Here is a 14,895-nt window from a genome sequence, read left to right on the forward strand (position 1 = left end):
GAAAGACCCGACGAAATAATGCATTTGCAGAAAGAAAAAGAGGGACATCCAAAGGGATGGAGTTCCATAATAGAATTGACTGATATACAGGAGACCTCTGAGCTGCTGTAGAGGATCGTTTTGGTAAAATAAATCGTCGAGAAGAATTACGCAAAGAAGAAAAGTACCTACCTGAGCCTGTCCTTGAGAAAAACTGCTGCAGGGTCGGTGGAAGAGTACCTAGAAAAGCAGAATGCGCTAAATAAAGAGTATTTTTACCTATAATATGATCCAGCGGAGCTATTCCAGTATCATTATAAAGATCAGAGGAAGGGTAAAGCCGAGGGAGAAGAAAAGTAGCCTTCACTGCCCTATTTTGGGCTCTTTGAAGTGAGCAGAGAAGAGATTTATTAGTATTGCCCCAGACAGAGCAGCAATAAGAAAGGTAAGGATGAATAAAAGCATGATAAAGAGAAACCATAATATCAGGAGGAAGAAATGAATTAATCCGGTGCAACATTGAAGACTGGCGGAGTATTAAGGAACGGGTGTGAGTTATATGCGGTTTAAAAGAAAGAAAACAGTCAAGATACACACCAAGAAGTTTCACCATAGTAGCTTGTGGTATAATATCATTCCCAAAAGTCAGGGTGATTGGCTCCCGTACGTCTCTCATGCGGTAAGGGGTCCTAAAGTTGACAATGGCACTCTTTCGGCTGTTAAGAGCCATACCATTGGACCAGCACCAATCCTTTACTTTATCAAGAAGACCTTGAGCTATAGAAGTGGCAGATGGCAGGTCCACCGCAGCAATGAAAAAATTACTGTCATCAGCAAAAAGAACAGGGTGAATATGGGGATGAATACCATCAACAAGATCATTAATGTAGATTAGAAACAAAAGTGGTCCAAGCACAGAGCCTTGTGGGACACCTTTCAATACAGGCAAAGTAGTGGAAGAAGTACGGTTAACCAAAACATACTGAGATCTATCTGAGAGGTAGGACCTAAACCAATCTAGTGGGACTCCATGCACACCAAATAAGGATAGTTTAGACAGAAGAACATTGTGGTCAACCATATCAAAGGCCTTTGAAAAGTCAAGAAATAGACCCAAAACACACAAGCCCTTGTCCAGATTAACACGCACAAACTCTGTAGCATCAGTAAGTGCATGTAAGGTAGAGAATGAGGGACGAAAACCATACTGATGGTTAGTGATGAGAGAATTTCCATCAGTCGAATTAGTACTAAATACAAATGAAGAGAGTCGACGATACACTACTTTTTCAACAACCTTTGAGATGACGGGAAGAAGAGAAATAGGTCTGTAGTTTGAAATTAGAGACGAATCACCTTTTTTATGCAAAGGTAGAACAGTAGCAACTTTAAATGAATGAGGGAAAATACCAGAAGAAAGAGAGAGGTTAGTTATGTGTGAAATCGGATGAGAAACAAACTGACTAATTTTTTTAAGGACATTATTACTCAAACCAAAACTATCAACTGAACGACTGCTAGGAAGTTGGGAAATAATACTAGAAATCTCAGTAGTACTACATGGGGAAAGGAAAAAAGACTTCTCTGCCAAGGGAAAACAACTTACTCTACTCGGGGGTGGAATTAGAACTGAAGGAAGTGTGGTGAAATACGAATTGAAGGCACTCGCTGAGGATTTTTTGTCTACAACAGAACCATCAGCATTTCTATAAAAACATGGAGAGGAATGTTTGTGTTTCTTGCGAGAGAGAGCTTCATTAATTACAGTCCAAACCTTGCGCAAATTCCCCTTGCATTCATTAATTCGACGCGAAAAATACAGCTTTTTTGCTACACGGACTGAAGAAGTGAGCACATTTTTGTAATGTTTATACTTCAAAAGATCATCCTGTGTCTTACTTTTACATGCAGCCTTGAACAAAGAGGCTTTCATATGGGTTGCATTGATCAGACCTCTAGACATCCATGGGCATTTGGGTGCAAAATTCCTTGGCTTATTTCTAAGAGGAAAATGCTTATCCAACAGAGCCCCCATACGACACAAAAATAATCTAGTTGCACAATCAGCATCATTAGCTTCAAGAACACTAGACCAATCATTACTCTGAAGACCATATATTAAATTTAACATTGTAGAAAAAGTTTGAGCCATTTATAATAATGTTTAGGGGTAGCTCAAGTACCTCAAAGATTAAGAAAAAAGAAAAAAAAGAAGGATTTCGATCAACTTGTATTTTGCTTTAAAAAAATATAAACAAAATTGTTTAGTTCCTATTTATGGTTGACCAGACAGAGTCTGCTTCCTGCTGTCGGGATAAACTCTGCGGTGTTCATTGACAACTTGCAGCAGAAATTGCAGCTGCAACTCATCTTGGGTTATAAAACCGCTGTACTCTTGAATGAGTGCCACTCCTCGCTCAGCGTGGTCATTGACGACTTTGAGTAACCTCACAGTTTCTGACGCTAGCTTGTAGTCGTGTCTATCTTCCCACAAGTCTGGATCAACTGTGAGAAATCCATCAGGAAGATCCATCATTTGAAAAAAGTTTTGCTGACTTTGCTGTAACAAAATGTTCCAGGTTTTTATTCTTGGCTGAATCAAGATCAATGATGATACGCTTGGTATGTTCTTGTTCCTGGTCGTCTTCACTCTGCATGGCACTCACCATCAGTCTCTTCGTCGACGAACTGACGCGACTGTCGAAGAAAGCCAAGCCAACGAGTTCGGGTGACAAATACCACAAGTGATCGGAAAACTTGTTTGATGTGGCCTTTGAGATTGCCAAATGGATGGACGAGTACTCGAGCAGCGACTTCAGCAGTAGTAGGTCACTGTACGGAGCACCTGAGGCTAAAGGTGCAGAGATCCAGGCTTTCAGGTACACACGTACTGCAAACACACACACGTCATGCAAACCTCTTTCTTCTGTGAGAGTCAGTCTAAACTGAGCCTTGAACATCCAGATCTTTAAACTGTATATCACTTTGCTCATCCATCTGGCATGGTGCATCGCTCCGGGTGACATGAATCGTACTCCTCTCGCAGGTGATCTGCAGGTGCAGAAAGATGAGCACAAGTTCCAGGAATTCCTTGTAATCATCCCTCGGCTGGCTCTGTTCAAGGTGCTTGTTAGCAAAATCGATGGTACTTTGTTTGATGTCATCCACTAGACGCGCCACATCATCAGCTGCAATTCCTGTTTCATATTTATCTGTATCTATGAATCTCCAATAGTCCTGGAAGCGTTTGAAGAGTGGAACCTCAGGAGAAGATGTCGATCCCATGCACACTCGAAACGCAGCACCAATGACGAGCTCCATAATATGATGTCTACAAGCCAGTGACAAGAGTTCCTTACCTAGCTTCTGCTCCAACAGAACACAAGCACCAGAGATCCTGCCAGTGTTTGAGCTTGTAGTATCGAAACACATGGCTCGGATGTTGCCGGGTATGCCCCAGTCTTCAATAGCTCCGAAGACAGCAGAAGCCTGAGCCTCGCCTGTTCCGGATGGAAGCTTGGCTACTGTGAGTAGCTGTAAAACTTCTTTTCCGGAAACCAAAACAGGCAGACGATCAACCTTCTCTTTTTCAATGAGGTCGGGGATCAGTTTGCCGTCCCAGTGGACAACGAGGGGAACATAACTCTGAAACTTGGCTCTGATGCTTGCAGAACTGTGAATTCGATGTTTTGCTCTGAGTCAGCGAACTGAATCTCTATTTAGAGCTAGTTGGTCAATAGTCATTCCTAAGCTTTTGGCAGTTTCTGCTATGACAAAAACAGCCTTGCGGTCTGATACTTTAGTACGATCAAGAGCTGCTGCTAGTTCAGGTGTAACTACAGCTTTTCGGCCCCTCTTTCTTTTTTGAGTTCTGCTTCCTCCAACAGCCCCCTCACTGTCAACGTCTTCTGCTGCGCTGATCTCTGAACCAGATGTGGTAAGTTCGGCTGTGGAAGCCTCTATCTGTTGTATGTTCTCTGTTTGCTGTCGTCTTTTAAGTGTTTGCTGCTCTCTCTCAGACACCCTTTTCTCCTTGCAAGCTAGTGTTTCATCTACGCCAACCATTGACCCCCGTCTCCCTTTTTCTCGCTGGGCTAACAAGAAATCTTTGTCTTCTTGTATTGACATCGTGTTCAGGGCATCGGCGTGAGCGATGTCAAAAAGATCCTCGAGCCTAGATACGAAGGCCGCCTCTCTCGCCTGTTGAGTTGATGACTTTCGTACTTTGTTCTTCTTGAGAAGACGCCATTCTTCAAATGCCTGCTCAAGCTTGGTTTGACAGTTTTGATGATCTCTCATTGGAATTCGAGCTTTCCGCCAAAACTTTGCTAGTTCGGTTACAGCAGCAGCCGACGAGTGCCTAATGGTCTCATTCAGTTCAAGGTGGAGATGAAGGAAGAACCCAAGAGCCATTCGCAATGAAGGCAGGTTGCTACCTCTTAATTCAGACACAGAGCTACCAATGAGATATAACTCCGTTCGAGATCTAGTTGCATTTGCTAACATTTTCAGTCTCAATTGAGTCTGAAATAAACAGAAAACAGAATTTATAATCATGAACTTAGGTAGGGTGATTTTTTTTTAGAAAAAAGAGCAAAAATTATTCAACTCATTGCTTCTCCAACAAAAGAATAGGCTCAGTTACATTCAAATTCGTCAATCAACGCTCAGTAGTCATTAACGTTATAGAAATCTACTGTCTTGAGACAAGTTAATACACAATTAGCTTATTATTGTAAAAAAAACAACACTGATAACAAAACAGAACTGATACAATATCGCCTCGAGCAAAAAACTACACCAGACTGAGTCTTGGTGTCCGAGACTCTAGTAAGCGCAACCGGTCAAAAGCAAACAAGTCTGAACACGTTCATCTCTGAAGGATGGAAATTTTGCATTGCCGGCTAAATTATGTCTGGTTCTGCTGCAAGTTGTCAATGAACACCGCAGAGCTTATCCCGATAGCAGGAAACAGACTCTATCCGGTCAACCATAAATAGGAACTAAACAATTTTGTTTATGTGTTTTTAAGCAAAATACAAGTTGCTCGAAATCCTTCTTTTTTACTTTTTTTCTTAATCTTTGAGGTACTTGAGCTACCCCTAAACATTATTATAAATGGCTCAAACTTTTTCTACAATGTTTTCAGGTGATATGGAACAACTTAGGGGGGTAAGAAAATAATATTTCCAAAATTTTTAAAATAAGCTCCACCCTATATATATATATATATATATATATATATATATATATATATATATATATATATATATATATATATATATATATATATATATATATATATATATATATATATATATATATATATATATATGTGTGTGTATATATATATATATATATATAATTTAATAAACTCAATGCTAAAGGCCTTCGATTGGTCCACTGAATTTAGGATCCTTTGTCTGAGAGGACGAGGGTTCAAATCCTAGTGTACCCAGTTATTTATTTTGGGACGGGGGTCAGTGGCTTGACTCTGTAAGCTCAGCCAGAGTCGATCAAAATAGGTACCTGGAGAAATCTGGGGAAGGTAAACAGGAAGGGTGTGCGAAAGCACAGGATGGTTGGTCCACCAGCCCCCCATTGCACTTCCTGGCTGAAGGATCAAGAAACAGAGATCAGCACCGCCAATAGGGACTGTGAAGTCCAATGCCGTATTTTTTTTTACCTTTAAATGCCTTCTCTAATTTTCTAAATTAGTCATTAAGCAAAAAAACCCGATTACCGATGCATCTATTTGATTTTGAAGATAAGTAATTCCTCCTTGTCTATTCACTTTGTCCATATGCATTTTCTCGGGGTCACCAGCCACCAAAACTGGCTTCGAAGATTCAGTCTAAAGAAATTGAAAATCAGTTTATTGAATTTTTTGAGTTCAGTCATCCACTTACCAAACAGAGCAAACACAGAAAAAAAGCACTTGAAAAAAGGGGAGGAGAACGAGAAAATTATTATTTCCATGATTAAAATAACGCTATTAAGAAAAAAAAAACACAAGAAAATTAGTTTGCTAATTTTAATTAATTTATAGATTACGAGCCACCAAATGGAAAGTGTTCATTCCGTCTTCAGCTACTCGTATCTGTGAGTATAGATTACTCCCTTTAAACAAGAATTATATTTTCCAGTAGTAAATTTTTTTCCAAATTTTGGGCGATATTTTCACCACTACAGAAGGTCCTCTGCACATATAGGGATTAAAATGATTGAATCGCTTTATAATAAAATGCAAAAGGCCAAACATATTTTACAACGAATAGATAATATACGCTACTTTTGTAGGATTTACACTGCGGAATTATGCTGACTGGCTCACTTTGTTGATTTTTTTTTACAGGAAAATGCATATCATAAGATTGGTCTTACGTTTATCTTGCGCATAAAAATTCAATTATTTTCATGAAGATGACGTCTGATGCAGTAGAAAAAAATAATAAAATTAAATAGCCGAGAAAAACGAGGGTAATGTCGGGCAGTGGAACAAAAAAAGAAACGAAAATAAGCAGATATATCGACAAGGACCTTTGCTACAGAGGCGCCATTTGGACCAAATCTTGGGGTGGGCATAAATCCATCTTGCCCCCCCCCCCCGACTCACTTCGTGTCGCATAATCATCTAGGAAATGGGCATTTGACAGAACTCGAGAATTTTATTATGTATCTTACCTACTTTCAAAGTTTACAATAATTAATAGCAAATAGCGTAATTACCCCAAAAGTCGTCAAGTAATTACGCTCTTTGGTTAACGGGCGTGCAGTAATTTCGAATCAAACAGAATGGATTATGTTGGACATAATGGATTATTATGGCCGGCAAAGGACCCTTTGTGGTGGAAGCTTGGGCCCCCTGGAAAATCTGGGGTGGGCATTTGCCCACCCCTGACCCCCCCAAATGGCGCCTCTGCTTCGCTAAGCCGTCTTCAGTGCTCAAAAAAGAAGAAAAACTAACCTTTTGAAGTAAAATCAAAAACAGCAACTCTTATTATTCTTTTATTTTATTTTCTGCTTTATCAGACGTCGTGTATAGCCAATGTGGTTTTAGAATGTGTTTTCAGGAAAATCAATACAAACCAATAAATTTTTTTCATTAGATGTTTTTTCTTTCAAAATGCGTTTTTAATTTTTCACTTTTGCGGTAGCTTGCTAATACGGGTAAAAACGGGAGCTAGAAATAAATGAGGCAATGCATGCTAATTATGCAAGGAAAAGCTAAAGCACATAACGCAATTAGTTCCCTCTTGGGGGTTATACAACTCAGTAGGCTTGGGAAAGAGCTCCTGAGTGAACCGTATATTAGACATCAATCGATACAATACCATTGTAAATCAGGATAATCATATGTTAATAACAAACAGATATTTGCAAAAGGAAGGTGTCTGGCTGGTCTTCAAGATAAGATGAACTGAATTTTGATATAAAATATTATCTACCAAGATGAAACGCTGTCGTCAACAAAAATCGTAGTTAAACCCACATTACAACTGAAATTAATTTGGGTTTCTGCATGATATCCGAATCGATGGTTTTGGACTCGCCAATCTTTGATTTTGTACATGACAGTTCAAAAATTGCTAACCAAATTGGCTTATCATCCACTTAACAAAATGTTCATAATAAAAACTAGCAGATAATAGAAATATCGGTAATGATGGCAGATATAAATAACTACTTGATAATGGCATAACTTATAATAATACCGTAGCCTTAAACTCGTAATATTTTATTACATTTATAATGTAACAAGGATTGGTGATGACTATTTTGAAAAGGTACCAAATTACAAAACAGATTTGGTTTATGAGCCGCTCAGTAAATGAGTTTATCATAATAATCAGTATATTAATTATAATAATCAGTAAATCGTAAATGATAGCGATCTAAACATCAGATTATGGTTTGAAAAAGTTTGCAAATCGGTTATATTCAATTTTCTGCTTATCAAGGCTGAATTAGATTAATATCCACCGACACTCATATAACAAAGCTATCACACTTTCATATGAGAGGGGGACAAGAAATCTTGATCATTTGTTCTTTATTTTACATAGTTTGATAAATATTACTAAAACTACAAACAACTCACTGCAGCACCAAGTCACCCAAGGCCAAAAGAGCTAAGGACGCTCCTCGTTCGACCTAACAGCACAAAATAAGAGTGAGAATAGCACAAAAGCAACCGAAAACCAAGCCAGGAAGAAGAGGGGGCAATCAACTTAGATCCGCCACTGTATCTATATTAAACAAAAGCTAATTGTTAAAAGTAAAATGGATACAAGCAAGGTATACCCGAAAGATACAAGTAATTTGTATAAATAAAAGTCTAATTTAAATTGATTATTGAGAACTAGATTTTTTAGGGCAGTAGAATTGAGCCTATCAAGAAGAGGGTTCTAAGGGGCTGTGCTTTCACCATGTCAAATTTATGGCCCATTTGTCAGAAAGAAAAATAATCTTGTCAGACTTTGGAATTTTGTCAGATTTTCAGTAAAAAAGAACTGTGCGATTTTTAGTTGTTCTAGACATGTTTTTTTTTTCTTTCTACTGGAGATGGATTTTTAAACTAGCAAAATTGGTGGACCGTTTCCTTAATGATAAAAAAACTACCTCTAGTTTAAGAAAACTGAAACTTTTGAAAATTTGCATATGTGTTTGCTGAATCTGCAAATTTGGGACCTAATCTGAGGAAAGTTAAATTGAGACTTTTTGCCAGAATAAGATTAGAGAAAAAAATAATTTGGCTTGCTATTGCCAACAAAGCACAGGAGCGCTAGTCTACTATGGCTACTCGCAGGTACAAAGTGTAAAAAATCTGAAGAAATAGTCCACCAAAAAGAAGTAAACAATTTGGGTCTGGGCCCACTAAAATTGTAAGATTTACTATTTTATTCCAACAAAAAACTTTTAATAACAATTTAAAAACACAGACAGTCGCTATACTGAACTCAATTAGGGGAATTAACTTTACGGGATGATTTTACGGGACATTACTGACTATCAAAGTGTTATGTTAGTCACAAACTTACTCAGACGCTCTAGTTTCGAACTACATCGGAAGTTTACGGACACGCCAGTCCTGAATGTGTTTGCCCCAGGTCAGACACGCTGGCAGTCTCTTCGGATGCAGGTTGAGCGACTATTGCATAATTGGGATGCGCTTAGTAGGTACTTTCAGGGAGTAGCAGCAAAGGATCCCACTCACGCAAATGACAAGGCATCGCAAGCCTTAAAGAATCCATTGCTTCAAATTCAACCTGAGTTTCAACTCTATGTACTGGAGCTGTTTACAGATTTTAATCTTATTTTCCAAAGTGAAAAACCTTTGTCCGATAAAATAAAATTACAGGTGGAGATACTTCTTAGGAAACTGACCACGAATTTCATGAAGACTGGATTAGAAAACTGAATTTCATGAAGACTGAATTAGAAAACTGAATTTCATGAAGACTGAATTAGAAAACTGAATTTCATGAAGACTGAATTAAAAAACTGAATTTCATGAAGACTGAATTAGAAAACTTAATCTCAGGAAGACTGAATTCGAAAACTTTATTTCACGAAGACTGAATTAGAAAACTGAATTTTATGAAGACTGTACTAGAAAACTGAATTTCATGAAGACTAGATACATTAGATCAACTTCCCCTTTGAATCCCAACCCTTGTAAAGCTAGTGAATATTCTCCAGCTGAAGATGTGTACTTGGGGATGTCAGCTCACAAGTCTCTTCGAACCTTGCAGTCACACCCCAGTACAAAAGCCGATGAACATGAAGTAAAAGTCATACATGAATGTGCTCGTAAGTTATAGATGGAGGCGGTGAAGCCAATCAAGCAGCGATTCTCGTTTGAGGACGAACTCTTTAAGTTGTACAAAATTCTTGAACCTACAAAAACTTTGAACATAGGTGCAATTGGTCTTCTGCAAAGATTCTACAGACATAGTGCACCGTCATGTGATAAAGAAAGACAGTGTAAGAAGGGCGGAGTTGACTGCTTTTTGATCTCCCAAATGTGATAGATATCTGTTATTTTTTGCGTAGTGTGGCTTCAATAAAAACACCGAAAGTCGTTGGGGACTTTTCAACCCTGAAAAACGATGAAACAGATCACAGGAACTCGCTCAAAAGTGCAACCCTTACCTCAATTATGCAGGCCAAGTCTTGCATTAAAAGAGACACGTGTCCTACAATTTAGATGTCGATGTTCCCCTCGTGAAACTACTCAAAACTGTACAAGCTAACACGACGGCAGACGAACGCGTTCAGTGACGTCAAAAAAAGTGCAGTTAAAAAAGAAAAATGACAAAATTTTGTTCTGTATTTGACGAAAAAAGAATTTCATATGAATTTTTTAAAATATATCAGATGAAAAAGAATAAAAGAGAGTGTGAATAAGGTGTGAAAAAATAGTCTATTTGGAATGGTAAAGGTATTTATGTTACCATTGAAGGAGGAGGAGCCGTAGGACAGACAAGCGTAAAATCATGCCCCGAGAAAAGAAAAAGATCCCTGCGCAACAGAATATTGTCAGATTTTTCGGTTGGAGTCGGAAATTTGTCGGATTTTGGACCAGCTTAGTGTCGAAAAAACAAAATCAGATTTTCTGTGATCGGGCGTCGAAATTTTCAGATTTTTTAAACAGACCAAACGGAGATCTGGTAGAAACAAAGTGAAAGCACTGCTAAGGGGGCTTTGGTCAAAAATGGATTCCCACCAGACATCAACTCTTTAACAGTTCACTCTTTGCGATAAGCTACCAGTCATCAAAATAACTATTCAAAACAAAGAACAACTTGTTAAAATGAACTCCACCACCCTCACCCCTTTAAGTTTTTCTTTTAAGGAATAGAGCAGTTGGTATGTTTCCTCAAAATTGTAGAAAACTAGAACCTTCGTTAGATAAACTATTCATGCATAAAAAGATTAATTAAAGTAAAGAATTTATAATAGGAAAATTGCTACTCAATATAAAGAACTTAAAAAGCCCTACTGGTTCCATATTCCGACAGAAATCCATCATATCCTGTAATCTGTCACTGAATCCTGGAGCAAAACAATTAGGGTCAACAGCAATAAAACATTGACCGAGATTTGCTGGTCTGTCAGCCTCCAACCAACGACGGATCTTAGGGCCATAATCAGACCCTGAAAATTGAATTCTTTACTCTATTGGATAAAAACCATGAGCCATAGCTTTCAACAACAGAATAAGGAAAGAAATAAGTCTATTTGTCGTAATAAATTACAAACAACATAATTAATTAAAAATAATAAATAAGTCCTGAAAATTTTAAGTAAACTGTTGAATCAGGTTCCCAAACAAGTCAACCCCATACAAAACTTTAGACGACCCTACTCAAACTACACTTCGCGATCAATAACAATGTTAGAGAAATTATCGCTCCCTACTTCGCAATCCCAATATTGGAAAAATAAGTTTAAAATTTTATCTTTTGCCCTTACAGAACTAAAGACCGCTGATCACGTAGGCCGATGAAAAAACTTTCAGAAAAAAAAAATCTCGGAAAGAAGTAGAGTTGCTCTACAGTACACTTGGCAAACAATAGAGTGAATTGCTGTCACTTGCAACCCCTTCCCTTAAGTATGCTAGCTTAGCGCTACCCCATAGCACTTGAATAAACAAAACTAAATTGTTCAGCCATTTCTAGGATATTATAACTAACAGCTAAGTCTGTTAGTAACAGAGAAACAAAACATGTAAATATCTAAAACTGCCAAATCCTTTTTAGATAAAAAAAAACAAAAAAACAAAACAAACAAACAACAGACTAAACTACACAAGGTCAAAGAAAATAGTTTTTACACCCCTGCCCCAACCCACCCCCCAAACATAAAATTTAATGTTCCTTTGTCCCCTCTATATTCATTTCAATCCGTTAGCCGCGAGAAACAATCCTGTAGACTACCAGAACTACGCATAAAATTCTTCACAATCTTAATGGATTGTAGTAATTGTAAATTGAGAAAGCCACATTTGGTAGGATGGCTTCGGGTATCCGTTGAATAACGCCACCACATTGTTTCCAAAGATGAGTTGCAGACTTCATGGCCGTATCAAGGGGGGAAGGGTTACAGGGTTTGTCCAGCTCGACCCCCCCCCCACCCCAAAAAAATTGTCCGTTTTGTAAAAACATAAAAAATGCATGTAAATAAACTGTAATCCTTTTTTAAAGTTTTTAGCCCCCCCCGAACAAATTCCTGGATACACCCTTTACAGACAACCTTGATTAGCCTACTATATAGGCAATTTTTAAAAGATTTTTCTTACTGAAATCCAAAAACAAGAAAACTATTCCCGAGAGAACTTCTCAAGATGTATTTTCGCTCTTAGTTAGCACTAAGATAATATCAAACACACCCAGTAATTTTGGAACTCTGCCAGAATTCGTACTTTCATCATACAGCACGAAATACTTGATTATTTTGATTATTACTATAACAGATTGATTGTGAGATTTACCTGATAATATTCCACAGAAAAGTTCCACCATAAAAGCTAGTCCATATCCTTTGTATCCTGAGTTGATCTCAGTACCGCCCAGTGGAAGCAAGCAACCTTCCTGCATTGCAACTCTGCCGTCTGTAGTAACTTTTCCGCTTTTGTCAATCGCCCAGCCTTCAGGTAGAGGCTCGTTTTTACGATTTTGTATCTCAATCTAAAAGATTCAATTAATGTGGAATAATGGAAAAAAACTTAATGAGTTTAGACTTTTTGACAGGAATATAAAATAGACAAAATATAAAAACATAAAACTGACAAATATAACTATACAAAAATGGACAAAATATACAAACAAAAATATATAACAAAATTGAAACTTGTAAGAATCGCTGAATAATGAATGTGCTGAATTAGTACAACACTCATTACAAAAAAAAAACTTAGTCCTTAGTTTCTAGAGCGCTTCGTTGAAACCACTCCAAAACTGGAAAAAAGCATGGAGGTTAGTCAAAATCCTGCATGAACAGCATCAAATCTAACCTCTAACCCATTGGTGGATTCAGATGACACCGCCACCAATGGGACCCCTCGTGGCTTGAAATCACTGCCCCTTTGAGCGCACCCAATGGAATGTGACCGTCTGCCCCATCCTAATGTCTGGGAGAGCTACAAAGCTTGTGTCGTGATTCAAGTACAAGTAAGTAGCACAAGAGACCACCCAAAATATTTTCTTGTAACCTATGGATTCTTGCTATCAGCAGTGTCTAAATTGATCGGATTTACGACACTTCTTGACAACTAAGGTCCTTGCGCCGGCCCTGCAGTATGTTATTACAGCAATGTTCGATTTCTGGGTACCAAGTTATTACCTGCAGTACCCCTGCAGTGTGTTGCTAAAACAATGTTCGATTTCTGGGTACCAAGGTATTACCTGCAGTACCCCTGCAGTGTGTTGCTACAGCAATGTTCGATTTCTGGGTACCAAGGTATTACCTGCAGTACCCCTGCAGTGTGTTGCTTCAGCAATGTTCGATTTCTGGGTACCAAGGTATTACCTGCAGTACCCCTGCAGTGTGTTACTTCAGCAATGTTCGATTTCTGGGTACCAAGGTATTACCTGCAGTACCCCTGCAGTGTGTTGCTTCAGCAATGTTCGATTTCTGGGTACCAAGGTATTACCTGCAGTAACCCTGCATTGTGTAGCTACAGCAATGTTCGATTTCTGGGTACCAAGGTATTACCTGCAGTACCCCTGCAGTGTGTTGCTTCAGCAATGTTCGATTTCTGGGTACCAAGGTATTACCTGCAGTACCCCTGCAGTGTGTTGCTTCAGCAATGTTCGATTTCTGGGTACCAAGGTATTACCTGCAGTACCCCTGCAGTGTGTTGCTTCAGCAATGTTCGATTTCTGGGTACCAAGGTATTACCTGCAGTAACCCTGCATTGTGTAGCTACAGCAATGTTCGATTTCTGGGTACCGTATTACCAAGCTATGGTTAAACCCACTGCACCACTACAGGACATCAGCAGTGTCTGGAGTGGAATAGAGGCGGCATGATTAAATAATTATCACAAAAGAGATACTTGAGCAAAACCCTGACAGAAGAGAGCACATTTTTTCCATTTGGCCAAGCGACGTCTGTGCGAATTCCGATTAGTATGAGCAAATGACAGTAAAATCACCTGATTTTCCCAACAAATTGTATAAAATGACTCCTTGTATATCTAAGATAATGTGCATTTAGTATCCTAAAATTCAATAAGTGTAAAGATCACAATCTAAGTGTGAAGTCACAAAGGCCTCACCCTTGTGAGGTCCTTGTGACTGAACATTTTGAAAATTCACTTTTCAAGAGAGAGAGGAGAGAGAGGAGAGAGAGAGAGAGAGAGAGAGAAGTTTATTAATAAATGCAAGACGATACAAAATACAATTCAAAATTGAAATACAATACACTTATTACAACACACTTAATTCCCCTCGAAAGGCTCCATGGCCAGAGATACAAGGGGGATAAAAAAAAATAAAAACAACAACTACAATATAAGCAATATATATAAGGTGGATACAATATAAGCAACAACTAGAAAAAAAAAGAATATTGTTATCAAACAATGTGTTACCTTAAATTCATTGTGATTTATTTTTAGCTGTCACAAGTAGATGTTCTCAGTAAACCATTTACTGACAGCCACTAAAACACCAAGAAAGCTGCCAAAAAAAAAAGAGATAGCTACCAATACCTAATAATAACACTATCAAGAAGGAGCCAGTGTAACAGTACCCTTAAATAGTAAACCATAATTGTGCAGTAAACAACATGCCGCTGGTAGCAGGCACCTAACTTATATATAAAAAGAATACTGTACAGTAAATTCTACCGGAACATTAACAGGGATCTTTAACATTCGTCTAAAATGTTGCTAGGCGGAGAATCAAA

General features: G+C 38.3%; 1 protein-coding gene across 1 annotated transcript in view; it reads right to left on the reverse strand.

The window, feature by feature from the left end:
• The window catches only part of LOC136028546 (uncharacterized oxidoreductase YjmC-like), a 584,142-nt gene that overhangs the window by 4,726 nt on the left and 564,521 nt on the right, over positions 1-14,895 (reverse strand). The window contains exons 4-6 of the mRNA XM_065706392.1: positions 12,476-12,671; positions 10,985-11,139; positions 5,723-5,833 (exon numbers count right to left, since the gene is read on the reverse strand). Of these exons, the coding sequence (XP_065562464.1) occupies positions 5,723-5,833; positions 10,985-11,139; positions 12,476-12,671 (462 nt within the window). The remainder of the gene's footprint in view (positions 1-5,722; positions 5,834-10,984; positions 11,140-12,475; positions 12,672-14,895) is intronic.

This window comes from Artemia franciscana, chromosome 6 (genome assembly GCF_032884065.1).
Source record: "Artemia franciscana chromosome 6, ASM3288406v1, whole genome shotgun sequence".
NCBI lineage: Eukaryota > Metazoa > Arthropoda > Branchiopoda > Anostraca > Artemiidae > Artemia > Artemia franciscana.